This window comes from Sus scrofa, chromosome 13 (genome assembly GCF_000003025.6).
Source record: "Sus scrofa isolate TJ Tabasco breed Duroc chromosome 13, Sscrofa11.1, whole genome shotgun sequence".
Classification (NCBI taxonomy): Eukaryota; Metazoa; Chordata; class Mammalia; order Artiodactyla; family Suidae; genus Sus; species Sus scrofa.
This window is the reverse complement of record NC_010455.5, coordinates 52,397,825-52,416,815: the sequence shown is the minus strand read 5'-3', so window position 1 is coordinate 52,416,815 and position 18,991 is coordinate 52,397,825. Positions and strand designations below refer to the sequence as shown.

General features: G+C 39.9%; 1 protein-coding gene across 14 annotated transcripts in view; it reads left to right on the top strand.

The window, feature by feature from the left end:
• Positions 1-18,991, top strand: part of FOXP1 (forkhead box P1) — a 627,515-nt gene that overhangs the window by 557,543 nt on the left and 50,981 nt on the right. For all 14 annotated transcript variants that reach the window (XM_021070851.1, XM_021070838.1, XM_021070841.1 and 11 more), the window contains one exon: positions 10,708-10,812. In XM_021070851.1, coding sequence (XP_020926510.1) covers positions 10,708-10,812 — 105 coding nt within the window. The remainder of the gene's footprint in view (positions 1-10,707; positions 10,813-18,991) is intronic.

Below are 18,991 nucleotides of genomic sequence, written 5' to 3'. Positions count from 1 at the left end.
TCTGGCCCTTAATAGACTAATTCACAGTCACTCCAATTGCAAGTTTTACTCATGAATATCATATCACAAGGGAATGTGAAATCCTCTAATTAAACATGATTTGAAAAGCAGCCGAAAATTGAGATGATGAGCGTTCTGGGGAAGGAGAGTCAGGGCTTCGATGTGTGGGAGAGCAAAAGAGAGAGAGGCAAGGCATGTATGTGCATCTCCCCATTTGCCGAGAACCCCAGCTTGCCTTGCTCTATTGTAGGCCCTTTAATAGGCTTTAATAAAACACCCTTGTCTTTGTGGTAGGGTGTAGAACCAATTGCCAGCTCACTTTTGGAGAATTGATTAATAAATTCTGGAGATGGTGTATCTGTGTAATGGGCAAAAAGCGAAAATTAAGGTAGTGTGCTGGAAATGTGGTTCCTCGGCCGGCTTCGACCTCTTCGGTGTGAAAGCAGCAGCCCATCAGCCTCTTGGCGTGTTTTCAGTAAAAGCTAAGAGAAAGTTCATTTCTATGAGGGCACCAGAAAAAAAGACGCACTGCTCAAATCACGGCTTCCCCCATTCCCACATATCATTGGCGCTCTCCTGGGCAGGTATAAGACCTTTCCCCTCAGATACTACGATATAACACATGAAGGAACTCAATCTATTTTTTTATTTACTACCAGAGACTCGGGGTTTGACTTCTGGCTGATTTTGAGGAGTTACACTTTAGTCTGAAAAATATTCGAAGAATAAACTCTAAAGTGGAAAGTTGTGCTTGATACACAAGAAACCATCTCTTTTGCTGTTATGCATCTACATTGCTCTTTTTTATATGGTGCTCTGTGATCAAATTTCAAAGCCAGCACATCTAGTTTGGTTTTGTTCAAGGTGACTTTACTGTATGTATCACAAATGTTTCATATCAATTAGTTCTTCAGCATTTAGTGTACAAACGTCTGAAGTCTGATTGTGTTGTATTTTCAGATGTCATGTCATCACTCACAAAGTCAAATACTCTCATATTCAAACCTAAGAAATTCGATATGTTCACTTAAAATCTCATTGGGAGTAGGATATGGTAGCAAAAGTAGAAGGCAAGGAAATGTGGTAAGAACTGCAAAGTGAAGAGAAAAGGGCAAGTGGGTTGTTTTGTGTAAATTGTTGAAGAATTAAGCAAAGCAAAGGAAAAGCTTTAACGTGATAGTGGCTTCTGCTGACATTTGCTCTTGTTAACGATCTCAGCTTAGTGTAAAGTACCTTAATTAACAGCCTTGAAATGGTGTATGAAGAGAACACCTTTCCACAAACCTGAGGCCTCTGGGGTGAGTTTCATGTTTTGGCAAGGCATGAGCATCTCCTTGTCACCCAGCCAGAATCATAGGCTGTGATTGGTCTGAGAGGCGAAGGTTCCCTGGCTAACAGTGTAATCATGGGATGGACATAAAGACGCATGTGCGTGTGGAGATGAGACTGAAGAATTGGAAAGAAAAAAAGACGATGAAAGGCTTGAGCCATAGAAAGGCACAGAGGTGGTGTGTCACAGGACTGGCCTTCATCTTTGCTGTCCTGGGTGGCTGTCTCAGCGTCAGCACCATACTAATGTTGGCTGGATGGTTTTGAAAGGCCAGCGTGGCGGGAACGAGGAAGGTGGCCAGTGGGGAAAGGATGGAGGCAGACCAGCTTCTACGTCAAAGGAAGTGAGAAAAGGGCTTAGTTGTGCTTTGGGGAATATGTAGTTGCAGGGGTGGGGAAAGGCTTAGAAGGGGATGGCTTCCTGCTCCCTGGAAGAGGTAAGGACACAGATCTCATTCATCCCTTTCACCGATACTCATTAAGCACCTCCTCATTTTTCTTGTCAGGAACAAGATAGTTCATTTGTGCCCACTCCCTCCTCCATCTGCGTAACTGGTAGAAAGAAGTTTGGTGGAGCCTCTCCCACTGGGAGAAGCAACCCAGGTCCTGTTTTGTGTTTCCCTTTGGTTTTCAAATGAGGAATGGGAAGTCAGAGCAGTTAAATGACTTGCAAGGTACCTGGTTATTAGCACATCTGTAATGAAGCATGAGGTCTTCATTCACCTGGCATCCAGCCCTCCCCATAGAGAAATAGTATTGGCCCCCAGGAAGCAGTCAAGTTCTGTTCCATTTATGTGTTATGCCAAGAGATCCACAGAGTATATTCGAAAAAGATTTTTCCACACACAGAGGGCCAACAGGATCTTGAAAACAGAGTTGTCCCTAGGCACTCATTCTTCGAAATGCTTAGTCGCTCAGGTTTAATTTTAGTAAAAGTTTATCTCTGCTCCCCCCAATCAGAATTCAGAAGTTATAACAATATAATTTCAAAAGTGATTTATATTATGAGTACAATGCAGTACATTGAGGAAAAAGAAATTCAGCAAAAATGAAGGGGAAAAAAAAGCTCCAGGAGTTCCTGTTGTGGCTCAGCAGGTTAAGAACCCGACATAGTGTCAGTGAGGATGCAGGTTTGATTCCTGGCCTCGCTCAGTGAGTTAAGGATCCAGTGATGCCGCAAGCTGCAGCATAGGTTGCAGATGTGGCTTGGATCCAGTGTTGCCATGGCTGTGATGTAGACCACAGCCTCAGCTCCGGTTCAACTCCTAGTCTGGGAACTTCTGTATGCCACAGGTGCAGCCATGAAAAGAAAAAAGAAAAGCTCCAAAACTTACATTTATGGTCATTTGGCTTTTGGAACAGGTGCCAAGACAAATCATTTCTGATAGAATAATCTTTTCATCAGATGGTGCTGGGGCAACTTGCTAAAGAGTAAAGTTGGACACCTCCTTCACACAATATATAAAATCAACTCAAAATTGATCAAAAGTGAGGGCTACAGGTCTTGGAAGGAAACAGGAATAGGTCTTTATTACTTTTTGCCTTAGTGAGTGGCTGCTTAGATGTGATGCCAAAAGCACAAGGAACCAAAGGTGAGGGAAGATAAATTGGACTTGATCAAAATTTAAATTTTTTGTGTTTCAAAGCATACCATCGAGAAACTGGAAAGACAATCCACAAAATGGGAATAAATGTTTGCAAATCGTATATCTCATAATGGACTTGCATGCAGAAAACATGTACAGGAAAAAACCTTTTGCAGCTCTACAATAAAAAGGACCCAGTGTGTTCTTAATGGGAAAAGGATTTGAAAAGACATTTCTTTAAAGAAGATACAGAAGTGATGGCAGGCAAAGATGCTTGACATCATTAACTTTTTTTTCTTTTTGTCTTTTTTGGGCCACACCTGCGGCATATGGAGGTTCCCAGGCTAGGGGTCTAATCGGAGCTGTATCTGCTGGCCTGTGCCACAGCCACAGCAATAGGGGATCCGAGCCTCATCTGCGACCTACACCACAGCTCATGGCAATGCCGGATCCTTAACCCACTGAGCGAGGCCAGGGATCAAACCCGCAACCTCATGGTTCCTAGTCAGATTTGTTTCCATTGCGCCATGACGGGAGCTCCTCGGCATCATTAATCTTTAAGCAAACACATATCAAAAGTACAAGAAGGTACCTATTTACATCTGCTAGTATGGTTAAGATAAAGACACACAGGTGTTGGCAAGGGTATGGAAAAATTGGAAGCCTCAAACAGTGGTGGTGAGAATCTAAAGTAATGTAGCTGCTTTGGAAAATAGGCAGTTCCACAAAAACACTGACCATGGTTACCACATGACCCAATAATTCTACTCTTAGATATAGGCCAAAATATTTGAGAACACGTACTCAAACAGGTACATGTATATGCATATTTTGTATCACCTCTATTCACAGTAGCCAAAATGTGGCAACAGCCCAAATGTTAATCAGCAGATGAGCATATAAGATGTGTTATATACATATAGTGAAGAGTATTTAGCCATCAAAAGAGAAATGAAGCCCTGACACAAGCTACAGTGTGGATGAACCTCCAGAACATTATGATAAGTGAAAGAAACCAGGCACACAAGACCGCATTCCAGGTATATGAAATGTCCAGAATAGGCAGATCTCTAGAAATAGAGAGTTGATTAGTGGTTGCTAGGAGGTGGGGGCTGGAAAGAGATGGGAGTGAGTGCTAATGGGTCCAGGATTTCTTTTTGCTGTAATTTAAAAAAATGTTCTAAAATTACATCACAGTGATGTTTTTACAACTTCATGAATATTGCATTGTATACTTTATGTATTACTATGGTGTTGTACACTTTAAATGAGTGAGTAGTATGGGATCTGGACTCTACCTCAGTAAAACTTAGAAAAATGCGTTCCATCATTGTGAGTCATTAGAGAGTGACCAAACAGTCTTCTATCATTTAATGTATCATATAACATGCTAGTGAAATGCAATACAGTTTATAATTTGGGGTTGATTTTGGGGGTAGGGAGGAGGCAAGGAGAGAAGTTATAAATCCTTGTAGGCACAGATGTAGCCTTTTGTTACAGATGAAAAAAAATTAAGAAAATGAAGATAGGGCAAATTTGGAAACAGGAAAAAGCAAATAGGGACAAGACTTTACAAACACTCATGAGAACATAGATCAGGGCATAGGAAAAGCTAGAGTTGTGCCCTGGAGAAAAGAAATTTGGCACTGACGTTGGTAGGAAGCATCTTGTGATACACATAGGTGTCTGTGCTTTTTCTTTAAGATTCTTTTCCATTTATAGTTTATCACAGGATATTGAGTATAGTTCCTTGTGCTATAGAGTAAGACATTATTGTTTATCTATTTTATTTTGTATCCATTAATTCATAACTCCTAAGTTATCCCTCCCCACTCCACTTCTTATTTGGTTACCATTTGTTTGTTTTCTGTGTCTGCGAGTCTGTTTTGTAAATAAGTTCATTTGTATTTTTTTATTCAATATGCAAGTGATATATTTATCGTCCTCTGTCTGACTTCTCTTTGAGTGATAATCTCTAGTTCCATCCATGTTGCTGCAAATGGCATCATTTTTTATGGCTGAATAATATTCCATTGTATATATATACCACATCTTCTTTATCCACTCATCTGTCAGTGAAATTTAGGTTGCTTCCATGTCCTGACTATTATAAATAGCGATGCTGTGAACATTAGAGTGTAGGTACCTTTTCAAATTAAGAGTTTTCATCTTTTCCAGATATATGCCCAGAAGTGAGATTGCTGCATCATATGGCAACTCTATTTTTAGGTATTTTTTGTTTTGTTTTGTTTTGTTTTGAGGAACTTTCATACTGTTTTCCAAAGTGGCTGTACCAGTTTACATTCCCACCAGTGGTGTAGGATGGTCACCTTTTCTCTGAGGTGTCTGTGCCTTGCATCCCTATCAAAAATTAGTCTCTTCACTACCACAGGGAAAATTAGCTTACAGGACTAACAGCAGGATTGCTAAAGTCTACAGACTGCAATAAGAAGTGGCTCTTGGTTTCAGAAAGTGGATTTAGTGATCATAATTTCAAGTTTTAAGAAAGTAGTGAACTTGGGAAGGTAATTGTGAGTACCATTGACCATTCTATAAATGACCATTCTATAAAACCATGACCATTCTATAAAATCTTCTCAAAGGCTGAAGTCAGTGTTAACCTTTAGGACCCTGGCTGGTGCACTTTGATATAAGAAGAATAAATACCCCCCAAAAGTCATAAATAAATGTCATTAAGAATGACCGTTACACCACACTGAATAATATAGAGTGTATTTAGTATCATGTAATGTCAGGAATCCTTATTACCTGTTTTTTTGTGTAATTATACTTTTCATGGCAAGCTGGTTCCTTCTGATCTGAAACGCCATCACTTTTTTGTGTTACAAGATATAATTTTTACATACCAGGGATTATTAGAAGAAATTTAAATCAACTACTTGTGTCAGTTGCATACTATTATTATTTTATATATTTGGAGTAAAATTAAATAATAGAAACTGTCAAAATGCTATTTTGTCAGAGGGATTGGTATCATTCTGGTTTTTACTTTCAAGAATTTTTTTTTAAAGGCAAATGTTAATTGAGTATGTATGCACATAGTAACTAAAAAGAGTAATTTAATTGTTTATTGTTTGCTCATTCATGAATTCATCTAATGCTTATTGAGCCCATGTTCAATGTTAGGTGCTAAGTAGGTAAAAATGAATTGGATGCTGTGACTGCCACTAGGAATTTTCAGCCTAGGAGTTGATAGTAAAAAAGTAGCTTATTCGACACATGACCCTCAATTTTTGAAGCTTAATTTTGGGCGTAACATGTTTAAATCCCTTTAAAATCAAATACATCTTGATTCAACCCTGATCTTGGCAGCCTTTCAGAAGTTATACTTCTCACATCAGTGAACTACCCTTGAACAGTTTGTTTAAACCCACAGGCTCCATCTGACCACAAGATGTTGAGATGGTCATTTTTCCACCAAGTTTCATCCTGAAAATGAAATTCTAAATTAATTCAGGTTTTAAAATTCCAATACTCACTTTAAAAAAAAAAAAAAATTCCTGTCTTCTCTCTCTTGGTAGCAAGTCCTGAAAGGTAGTAAGCATATAAAGACTTGTTCAACCCTTTCCTGATGAAACAGAAAAGCTCCCATTCAGAGGTACATCTGGTAGGGTCTGAGGATGCTTCATCCAGAATGACTGCACTGCCAGAAGGGAGACCAGCCACTCAGGCAGCAGGTGTACAGCACTTGCTGTACCACCCTCAGGGCAAGTGGCAGTCCGAAAATGAAGTCCTGCCCCCACTTGATTATTCCATGCGTGTGTATGTCTCTATGGGGGTTTGCGTGCGTGCGTGTGTGTGTGTGTGTGTGTGTGTGTGTGTGTACATACATTTAACAATGGCACAGCCAAAAATATCCACCACACACAGAATTAAAATTTGAAAAGATATAAAAAGTGATAAGGTGAAAATGCAGTTCCCCTGCCCCCCTCCGCAACTCCCAGGCTCCTCCCCCAGAGTCAGCAAGTGTTCAGTATCTTATAGATCTTTCCAGAGATACTCTGCCTGGGCACCGCTGCCAGGCTTTTCTTTCTCCTTCCAAAACGAAGCACTTTATTTCAGGCAGTTGTATATTTTAAAGTTTCCAAATGGGAAAAGCAAGTGACCGTAGTATGTATCGTGTGTTTCCTTTTTTGTAAACTCTAGTCCATGAGAAGAAGAATGCAGTGCAGTGATGGTGTGTCTGCGGGATGTCGAGCAGCATGGGGATGTTAGGTGAGCAAGGGGAGTGGTCCAAGTTGAGGAGCCAGCACAGTATGAGGTGAACTTTTAAAAAGAAGAGTTTATAATCCTTTCATAATAAAAAATACAGTTTTAACGTAGAGGCACCTTTCCAGGTCTTCTAAGTGTGTAAAGATGCAGGGGTGCCATGAGTTGGCCTTTCTCTAGCCTTCAGGTGTGACTGGTTATCTTTATAAGGCTTTAGAAGCTTGTCATCTCTTCTTACTTTGAAATAAGGATACCAACTTGAACTCAGCATAAATTCCTAGAGGAGAGTAGTGTTTTGTTTTGTTTTGTCTTTCTGTCTTTTTTTTTTTTTAGGGCCACACCCACGGAATATGGAGATTCCCGGGCCAGGGGTCCAATTGGAGCTGTAGCCGCTGGCCCATGCCCGAGCAACAGCAATATCAGATCTCAGCATCGGCACCACAGCTCACAGCAATGCCAGATCCTTAACCCACTGAGCAAGGCCAGGGATGGAACCCATGTCCTCAGGGGTGCTAGTTGGGTTCGCTGTCTGCTGAGCTATGATGGGAACTCCGAGAGTAGTTTTTATTCAGGCCAAGGAGGCCTTCACAAGTAAGGCAACCAAATTATGTAGGGAGTGAGGGTGCAAACACGTTAAATCGTGTACAATTTGTGTCTAGTCGTAAATTCCTCTAGTGAAAGCATATTGCTTTCTTTCATACTGTTCCTTTTAGAACCCTCTTGACTTAACCCACCCAGAACAGTCAAATAACCATTGGCAGTTTTTAACTGGTGATGCAATTTTTATACATCCTAACTGGTTGAGGTGCCTCATTTCCAATGTAAAGAATCACACAAAATACGTATAATGGCTGAGAATAGGCAATTAGCATTTCTCACAAGCAACTTAAAAGAGTATTCATGGTCAGTTTTAAAACTTAGGACTCTAAAAGAGTGATTTCATTTCTCTGAATGTATCTTCTGGTAAAAATCAGTTATATACTGGGATGTTTGGGCTGATGAGTTTTATTTCTAACATTATTCATGAATATTAGGAACATGAAGGGAATCTCAGTGTCCAAAATAGAGGAATGGGAGTTCCCATCGTCGCTCAGCAGTTAACAAACCTGACTAGCATCCATGAGGATGTGGGTTTGATTTCTGGCCTTGATCAGTAGGTCAAGGATCCGGTGTTGCCATGAGTTTCGGTATAGGTCACGGACTCGGCTCAGATCCTGAGTTGCTGTGGCTGTGGTGTAGGCTGGCTGCTTCAGCTCCAATTCAAGCCCTAGCCAGGGAACCTCCATGTGCCATGGGTGTGACCCTAAAAAGACCCCGAAAAAAGAGGAATGGCTAGAAGGATCAGTTTTGGCAGCTAAGATGGTTTGTGATGAACTGTGACACATCAGTAAATAAGGCTTTTGAGAATTAGTTGATAACATCAGAAATTATTTACAAAATGGTCTTCAATTTAAAAGAATGATAGAAATGTTTAATTTGTCAAAAATGTGTGGGTCTATGTACCTGAGGGTAATTTTTTCTTTTCAAAGATTTTACAGTGTTTTTACAGCAAATATATACTAACTCATTTAGAATTATGAAAATACTTTAAAACTTAATAAAATTGGTAAGGAAAGAGTAATTATGATTTTTTTTTTCTTTTTCCTTATATGATACTTGGTAGGAATGATTTTCTTCTTAAATGTTTTCCTTCCACCTCACATATTCTGAGAATCCTGGTACTTAGGAGTCTTAGATTTGAAATGTTGCCAGTAGTCTTTTAAAATTCTGTTTTTGTATCATACCTCTTTTATTCTTTTAAAAAATCTGAAGATAAAAATTGATAGGTAGTCAGTCTTGCTAGTGGAATTTAATCCTCCTAACTGCTCAGAGAATATCATTTTATCTTTGGGGTTTATAAGTCTCTCCATAGCTACCTTAGTTCATATCTGTCTTTTGTTTTGTTTGTTTGTTTGTTTGTTTGTTTGTTTGTTTTAAGGGCCACACCTGCAGCATGTGCAAGTTCCCAGGCTAGGAATTGAATCAGAGCTATAGGTGCAGGCCTACACCACAGCCACAGCAACACCAGATCCAAGCTGCATCTGCAACCTATACCACAGCTCACAGCAATGCTGGATCCTTAACACACTGAGCGAGCCCAGAGATTGAACCTGTGTCCTCATGGATACTAATTGGGTTCATTATTGCTGAGCCATGATGGGAACTTCCCACTTCTGTCATTCTTTTCTCTCATGGGAGCACCTTTCAGTGCTTTCCTGAGTTGTTTCCTGCATTTTTGAGTTGTTTCCCAGATTTATTTTCTGTTTTAAGGCTAAGTAGTGTGTCATTTTCAAATTATATTAGATTTCTAACCACATTATTCAAAAGCATAGGGAGATCTCTGGATCTTTGATAAGATGTTGTTGGGTGTATACGTGTATTTGGTATTAATGACTCAGTTTAAATGTTCATAATATGCTCACTGCGGATTAATTATAAGTCAGGGACAAGTGGCATTTGTGTATATCTGCTCTGTGTATATGAATTGATAAAATATATGAATATGCATCCAGGTGATAATACAAAATACAAGACTCTGCGTATATGTGTGTGTGTGTAACCATAATTCAATGCGCTTTAAGTTGAAAGTCAGGCAGAAGCAGTGGAGTAAGTTGCAAAATAGCCCTTTTGCTGAAGAGAATGCGCTTCAGTACAAACCAGAATTCTTAGTGCTAGTTTTACATTTCAATTTGATGGAATCTAAAGTTATGGAAAGAACTGTAGAAAGAAGTCTGGATGCAGAAACCTAATAGAGAAAATATTTGAGAATATGGTTCATCAGCAAGGGCAACAGATAACTTCCCTCAGCACCACGTCGCATGGATCAAAGCATCCTGTGACCTGGATCCATGTGGCCGAATCATTACCTATTGATTGGAACCCCACTGGAGGATTAACCCCTTCATGTTCATGCCAAGTTTTCTTTAACTTTTGGGGTCAGTAATTTAGGCATAGAATATTTCTGCCACTTTTTTTTTTTTTTTTTGAGTTAATCATCTACTTGGATGCATTTGTCTTTGTAAATTATTTTATTCTGAATTATTTGATTGTACTATCCTCTGCATTAACTTGAGAAAAGAATGTCCAATTATACGAAAGCTGTTGGTGGCCGGAGGAAAGAGAAAAAAAAACCATAATGTTTTGGGTAGAAAAGAGCAGGAAATTTCAAAATCAAGTGCAGATTTTCTAATTTTCTTTATGTGAATCAAGTGATAACTTTCAGCCTTTAAAGACCCCTTTGCCATCTGAGTAGGGAGTTTTGCCTCTAACAATAGCCTCTCAAGCACTTTTTCATGCACGGCAGTATATTTCTCATATTGGACTGCTTATGTTTCAAAGCTTAACTCTTACTTGGAATAAAGCACAATGCAAAGTTAATCAGTTAATTCCATGGGACGAGGAAAGCACAGATTGACTTATGTCCACCTTTGGCCACGTGGGCTGGCTCCTCTTGCTTTTACATCTGCTGCGATGGTCCTGGGCATCCAGTTCATTCTCTTGTCCTCTGTGTGTTTTCTTTCAGTTTGTCCCACGAGGAGCATCCTCACAGCCATCCTCTCTATGGACACGGCGTATGCAAGTGGCCAGGCTGTGAAGCCGTATGCGAAGATTTCCAATCGTTTCTCAAGTAAGAATGATTCGATGTTGCTTTCTTGTTTTACATAGCCATCAGCTCCCACTGTTCATGCTTTTCCTCATGAAATGCCTTTTCGATGGAGGGTTTCACACCACTATTTTAAGAGTAGATTCTAAATCACCATGTCCAGCACCGCCGTAGGAATACTTACAGGATCTGTTGAGAGTTGCCTCATAAAATGGAAAAGATTTATATCTAAGGGCAGTTTTGATCCTCTTAGTAAGAGCGGGTATGTACTTATTTTTTTCAGAGTGACAGTGATTCACAAAAAATTCTCCCACTATTAAACTTGTAGTGATGTCGTTTTCATTGTTATTCGCATCCCTACATAGTAAATCAATGAGGAGTTCCCCAGTGGCTCAGCAGATTAAGCACCTGGTGTGGTCACTGCTTTGGCATGGGTTCCATCCCTTGCTTGGGAACCTCTGCATGCTTCAGGTGCAGCCAAAACCAATCAATGACGTACTCCCTAGCTCTAGTTTTATAAAATTGGTGCCAACTACTGGCCGGTTATAGCTCAGTGATTAGGCCTCTTCTTTGTTTCTTCACAAATGACTTTACACAATGTTAAGAAATGGATGCTGGGGAATGCTACAAATTTGATTCCTATCTATCTATATTGGTGTTGATTTTTGTTCTGATTTTTATCCTAAGTGTGACTAAAACGGATTATCCCATTTGACTCTCTACCACTGATAAAGTATCACTCTAAGTAAATGATATGTTAATCCTCTGATAGCTGAAGTGAAAGGCTTCTGTCCTACATCTTAATATTTCCCCTACCTATGGTTGTCCTTTAAAAAGACTGAGACTCAACCACCTTGCATTATTGACATCACATAAATATATTCATAGTAGCATTGAATCATTGATGTATGGACTGAATATAATACTACATTATATTTAATATATTTATATATCATGCAACAAGCAAACATATACACATATAAAACTCCTGTATATGTAGATGCATGATGGTTTGCAAATTGAGTGTTGGGGGCCATGGGGAGGGATGTGTTTCCCTCTCTTCTGTTTCATTCAGGCCCCAGGAAATAGAGGCAGGCTGTTTTACATGCAGATCTCTGGTTTTGTGCAGCATTTATATTAGAACAATCTCTGTGTCCTTATGGACCTAGATACAAATATTTTAGTAAAGCCACCCTTAGAGATATATCTGGTGTTACCTGCAAATGCTTGCAGTGGGTATCATTTTTTGATTAATGAGTGGAAGCCTGCGAATCTATTTCAGAGTTTTCCTCGCTTTAATAATTTACTTTAAGAGCATTATGTGGTCATTAAAAACTTAGGTACTTAAAATTTTTAAAAAAAGAGATTTAAAATTGTTTCTAAATATTAATACTTGAGAGCAGTGATACTTTAAGCAACAGCCCTTTAAAATCATTGTAATTCAAGTTAATGCTGCTGGGCTTTGTTCTCTTATAAATCACTTTTTATAGAATCTTTGTTTTGTTATGTCCTGATCATTTGCCTAATTGTATTTAGATAATGAGAAGAAAAGATCTTGGCAGAAACCACTTTTAAATTCTGATTTCACCCTCTGCACCACTGCTAGCTTTGATTAATATCTTGGTGCTAATTTCCCTCATCCATAGAATGGCTGATAGGCATCTATAAATATAATCTATTTTATAAACTCTATAGAACTCTAAAATTGCTGTCAACCTTTTTGGTGACAAGTACCAGTTTTAGAGTCACTGGAGAAAAGGGCAGTTTTCCAGTTGGACCCACTTAAAAAGTTTTGGTCATAGCCAATCTATTTCTACCCAAGTCCTTAAATCATAGGTCCGTTTATTACGTGAGCCGACAGTTAGGTATATGTATGTGGGGGTGGGGAGGGCAGATATACCTCCATAAGGAGACTTCACACTTTCAAACCACATCTGGTTTGAAAGAAAAGCATCTAAAAATCATTAGAATTGGAGCCTAGACTTGATTCCTTTGTAAAGAAGCCCTTTTCTCTTGTAAAGGTATTAGGAATCTGGCTCTTGTATAGGAAACCACCTATTTAGTTTCCACTTTTATTCCTGTCGTTCTATTATTTATTGTGGTTTTTTGCACATGGCATGACATGTTTGCTCAGTGGAATTGGAATGCTCTGTATCATCCTAAAGCTGTTGCTTATGTATTTCCTAGTGCTTATTTATTGACGTATTTTTGTCTGAAGACTTTGATTTGCCATAGAAATGGAACTTAAATTGGCTTAAGCCAAAAAAAAAAAAAAAAAGTGGGGCATGGGGACTAATAATTGGTTACTGTAATTGGCAAGTCTAGTGGTATAGCTGGCTGCAAGCATGACTGGACCCTGATGCCTGAACAAGGTTATAGAAGTATTGGTTCATTGTCCCTTTGCTCTGTCTTCCTCTGTGTTGCCTTCATTCTTGGGCTCTTTTCAAGTGGAACTGAAGAAGACAGAATTCTGTCCCACAAGTTTGTCAATCCCAGATCCATCTCTCTTTCCAGTAGTCCCAGGAAAATGTCCTCAGCAGCCTGTCGACCCACTTGAGTCCTGTGTTGTAGCTTTGAACCAATCACATTGAGGTAGCCAGGCTTGAGTCACATGCCCATCTTCAGAGAGGAAGAGAAAGTTCACCTCTTGGGAGCCACATGGGGGCTGCAGATGAGCCAGTTGATTCCCAAGAGTAAAAAATGAATGTTATAAACCAGAATAGGGGGAGTAAATGATGAATAAGAAAAAGCCGTTGGAGTTCAGAGTTCTTTCGGTGCTTTTCTGAGTTTACACGTTGACTGGCCGAACGTGACAAATTCAAGATTTTGATTTTTCTCTGCAACATGATTTTCGCTCTTGGAAATTCAGAGTTGTCTTCAGGTTTCAAGATCTTGCCTTAAGTAGTGGAAAGTTAAGTTAGTCTTCTTGTGAATTCACATTTCCCACATCTCTGCTCAATCTGAAGGGTAATCATGTTGGCTTAAGTGAAACCAACTTTGCTTTCCATTGAACTGGACTGAAAGAGGTACCATAACTTCTTGTGGTTCAAACAAAAACCACGTGGCCTCTTTGAATAATCTCCCAGTAGAGTCATTGTTACCAGGAAGTCATGTTTCAAGCATTTCTTCTCAAACTACTGTATTCGTAGACTTTGAAAGCACCCCTTTCCTGAGCCCACTCTTCGTTTCCATTATCCTTCTTTAGAGGTTTTCTCCTTCAATTTTAGCACATTGGCATTAGTAGTGCTTAGATTCTCAAGGCAGTCTTACTCAATAAAATACAGTTTGTTTGTTTGTCTTTTTAGGGCCACACCCGAGACACATGGAGGTTCCCAGGCTAGGGGTTGAATCAGAGCTGCAGCAGCCGTCCTGTGCCACAGCCACAGCAATGCCAGATCTGAGCTGCATCTGTGACCTACACCATAGCTCGAGGCAACACAGGATTCTTAGCCCACTGAGTGGGGCCAGGGATCATACCCATGTCCTCGTGTATACTAGTCGGGTTTGTTCCCGCTGAGCCACAACAGGAACATGCAACAAAATGTAATACTGCTCTGACTTTGATTTAGGTGTTGCTTCATTTTTTTTTCACCTGTCTTCTAAATCCCCCTAATTTTACACTCCCCTGGTAAGAGTTTTTAACTAAATAGCCTTGAACTGTGCCACAGACACAATTCCAAGTGTTTTACATATATAACTCATTTAATACAACCACCTTATAGTGATAACATTGTAGTATTACTCTTGACCTACAGATAAGGAAACTAAGGCACAGTAAGTTTAAGTAGTTTTCCCAAGGTCACATAGCTAATAAGAGGTGTAGAGTCAAACGTATAAACTTATTTTCAAAACAGACTCACAGAGAAAACAAATTTATGGTTACCAAAGGGGGGGGAAAGGTGGGAGAGGGATAAATTAGGAGTTTGGAATTAGCAGGTGTAAACTACTGTATATAAAATAGATAAACTAAGAAAAGTCCTACTGTATAGCCCAGGGAACTATGTTCAATATCCTGTGCTAAACCATAATGGAAAAAAATGTATATAGACACACACATATGTATATATATTCACACACACTAAGTGTATGTATAACATTATGTATAAGACATTATACATGTATATATATAAAACACAACATTGTTAATCACCTATGCTTCAGTTTTAAAAAGAGTTCCCCAGTGACTCAGTGAGTTAAGGATCTGGTATTGTCACTTCTGTGGCTCAGGTTGCTGCTGTGTGTGAGTTCAGTCCCTGGCCCAGGAACTTATATATGCCATTGGCATGGCCGAAAGGCCAAAAAAAAAAAGGTGGAGTCAGGATCTAGACCCAGGCAGTCTGGCTTCATGGTATTTGCTCCTGTCATATAATACCACCTAGTTAGAAGCAGTTCCTTTTATTAACTGTATACTTTCTGCTTAAGGCATGATGTACCAAAAAACCCTTGAAAGGCAGAATGGGTAGTGAAGCCACTTTCTATGAGTGCATTCATTAAGCTGGTTATGTATCATTTCTGAGCCTCAGCATCAGCACATGCAGTTCGGGTTGTGAGAATTAAAAAGTCCACCATGGCAAGTGCCAGGCACTCCTGAAAAACATCCATACTTCTTTTCTTATCTACTTAATGTGTATTTTTATTTTTATTTATTTTTATTTTTTTATTTTTTTTACCTTTTCTAGGGCCGCTTCCCCCGGCATATGGAGGTTCCCAGGCTAGGGGTCTAATTGGAGCTGTAGTCACTGGCCTACGCCAGAGCCACAGCAACTCGGGATCCGAGCCGCGTCTGCAACCTACACCACAGCTCACGGCAACGCCGGATTGTTAACCCACTGAGTAAGGCCAGGGATCGAACCCGCAACCTCATGGTTCTTAGTCAATTTGCTAACCACTGTGCCATGAAGGGAACTCCCTTAACATGTATTTTTTAAAGACAAATAATTTCAACTCTTCAAACATTTCTGACTTTGTACCTAGGGAAGAGGTTGTGACTATGCAGAGCTTTGATGTGTCAGAAGAGGCTGTTCTTTAATAAAAATTTTAAGTACAGATTTCTGGTAAAAAGTCCCACATGGTTGAATGTGACCTTAGGGTAGGGGTGGCACACTTTTTCTGTAAAGGATCAGATAGTAAACATGATGGCCTTTTAGAGGCCATCCGCTCTCTAAGACAACCATTTTTAGCTCTGCCACTGTAGCACAGAAAGCAGCCATAAAACCCTCTATAAGGACTGGGCGTGGCTATGCCCCTTTGACCACTTTGCTGACCTTTGACCTGGGCTAAAATTTTTGCTCTCATTATGATTTTAGCTGAGCCACATTTTCGCCTTCCCTGGGCGTTGCTCTCCTGGGTTATTTTAGTTGAGATTCACAAAGCCCTCATCGTTTTTATTCATATTTCGGGAAAATACCCATGCCTGTCTGGTACAGCTGCTTTATTCACCAGGTTTTTTTCTGTTTTGGGTTTTGGGTTTTTTTGTTTTTTTTTTACTTTGCATAGGGTTTGGGTTCTTCTACCTGGTTTTTAGGGTTCAGTATGAAAGGGGTAAAGTAACTGACTTGACTTGGTAACTGTTTTCCAATCTTCTGTTGCTCAGGCCAGAAGGATGTTGCTTTTAGAGAGGCCAGGATCAGCTGTTCAGGATAAAAATCCCATCTGACAATAAAATGCCAGTGTTAACAGAGAGAGAGGTTAAGAGAAGGGAAAGGGAGAGAGGGGGCTCATAGGTCTAAAAGTGTAGCCTGTATTATTTTTTTCCCTCCCGAGGAAGAAATATCATAACTGTTAGTAAATCAGAACCAGAGATTTGACACTCTTCTGTGATCTTTCTGCAGTGTTTGTTCCCAAGGTGAGGTGTATACCACAGGGCCGTTGATTTCAAAGATAAATCCTGTACAAATAACCATCCTGTTGTCTCTCCCTCCCAGCCAACAGAGGGACGCTTTATCAGAATCAGCAGATACCCAGGCTATTGTGTGCATTTATTTCCCTGTTTCTTCTGAAAACAAGTTGCAGTTTTAGTGTTGATTTTTTTTTTTTAATCTATCCACCGTGAGTTATCATGTGACTGTGGTGTTTGTTGGAGGAAACTGATACCAGCAGGTCCTCAAGCTCATGCTAATGAAATCCACCCGCTGGCCCTGCATTGCTTGGAATCCTCTGATAACAGAAAAACAAAAACAAACCCTGTACCATCCAAATAGGTGAAGCTCAGAGAGTTCTCCCAGCCTCTCCTTGCTTGGATCAGGTTTTTTTTCGTTTTAAACCAGGTGGAAGAAAGACATAGTCTTCACTAGTAAAAACAGGAGCTATAATTCTTCCCCTTTTTCTTTTTCTTTCTCTCTTTTTTTTTTTTTTTTTTTTTTTTTCCTTTTTTGGCTGCCCTGTGGCATATGGAGTCGCTAGGCCAGGGATCAGTTCCAAGCCACAGTTGTGACCTAAGCTGCAGCTGTGGCAACGGTGGATCCCTGACCCACTGTGCGGGGCTGGGGAGTGAACCTGTGTCCCAGCGCTCCCAAAACACCCTCCATGCTGTTGCACCACAGCCGGAACGCGCCGTTTTCTTTTTGAAAAAGAGCCCATGCCATTCTTGGGCAAGGTGGGGAGTGGATTTGAAGGTTAAATCACAACCACCTTTTCCTGTTTCTAGCTTAGAATGTAAAATCAGACACAGACCCATAGTTTCACAAATACTGGGTACTCTTGTGCGTTGGGGTAAAATATTTCCATTTCCCCTAGTTTTTCTTTTCAACAGTCACTTGTATAACATCTTTTTTTTTTTTTTTTAATAACATTTGTATCCTTGCTGAGTATCCATTTAATAGGACTTTAGGCTTTTCTTGTTTTTGTTTTTATGTTTTGGTTGTTCCTCATGGAGAAAAACACCACACAAAACAATCAAAACCCAAATTCCTTTGCATGTTAGTCAGATGTACCTTACTTGTGAAAGCCAAAATAAATTTTGTATGTGCTCTCATAGGAGACAGGGAGAGAAATGTTGCTCGAGAAGGCCCAGAGGTGGAACTCTGACCCTTTAAAAAAGGTCGAGGTGCTGAGGACCTCGAGAGGAGAGGACATTACACTGCTAACTCACTTTCTAAAAAAATGTTTCTTCTGCAGATTTCACTTCTGAAAACTCTGAAGAGTTTTATGTGAAAGAAACTACTAAGTGCGCTGCCCTGTAATGTTTTCACAAGTGTTTTTATCATGGTAACATCTTGTTTACTTTAGTTCCCGGCCTAAAACTACTTGGAACATGTTAAGAAAACATTTCAAGAAAGCCTCGACAAAGAGGCTTTTGTTTCGCAGCCACCGTGAGGCTGCAAGGATCACAAAGGTGTTAACTTCCAGCCCCTTAAGCACTTCCACATGAAATTCCAGCAACTATGTTTGTGGTTTTGGAAAAACAAAGTGTATGTTAAAGAAACCAGGTATATGCTAATACATGTCGAAGGAGGCCGGATATCATAAATTGTTTCAAACCCATTTGTGGCTCTGGGCTTGCAAGGCTGAATGTTCTGCAGTGAAATTACCTCTCCTTAGTGTGGGACACTGGAGCACGTGGAGAGGGAGTAGCCTTCTGGAAGGTGGGTGTATGCAAATAGAATTCCAGCCTCACCATTTAAGTCTCCAGAACTGGAGGAGGAAGTTTTACCTGCTCAGATCCCAGGTGACCAGGCTTTGAGTTTTGCACAATGAGCTTAATATTTTTTATGGATCTGACTTTCCCACTTTTGATGCACTTTTGAGTTGTTTCAGTGATAAAGACTGGGTGCTACCAAAAAAACCATGTTTTGCCCTTTAAAACGTCTCTCCTTTCACCTTCCTGAGATTATATAGGAGTTCAAGACCTTTCCAAGCCCTCAGAGGTCAGAGTGGCCTAAATACCACAGTGCCCTCTAGTGATCTCTAGAATGTTCAATAGAAGTTTAGACAAGTTTGCCAAAAACAACAGGCCTGATGCAACCCCGTTGCTCAAAAAGAAGCAAAGGACATTGGAATACATTTGGGGGTGGGGGGCAACAGATTTTAGTCAGAAATGCAAATGAAATACAGTTTTTACCTGTAAGCTATGAAAGCATTAGAAAAAATTTTGACTGTCTATTCATTGCCCACACAGCACATTAGATCACTGTAGTCACTGCTGTGTATTCTTATATTTTAAGCGCCATTAGTTAGCCTAGGTATTTCACGTGATCACTTCCGG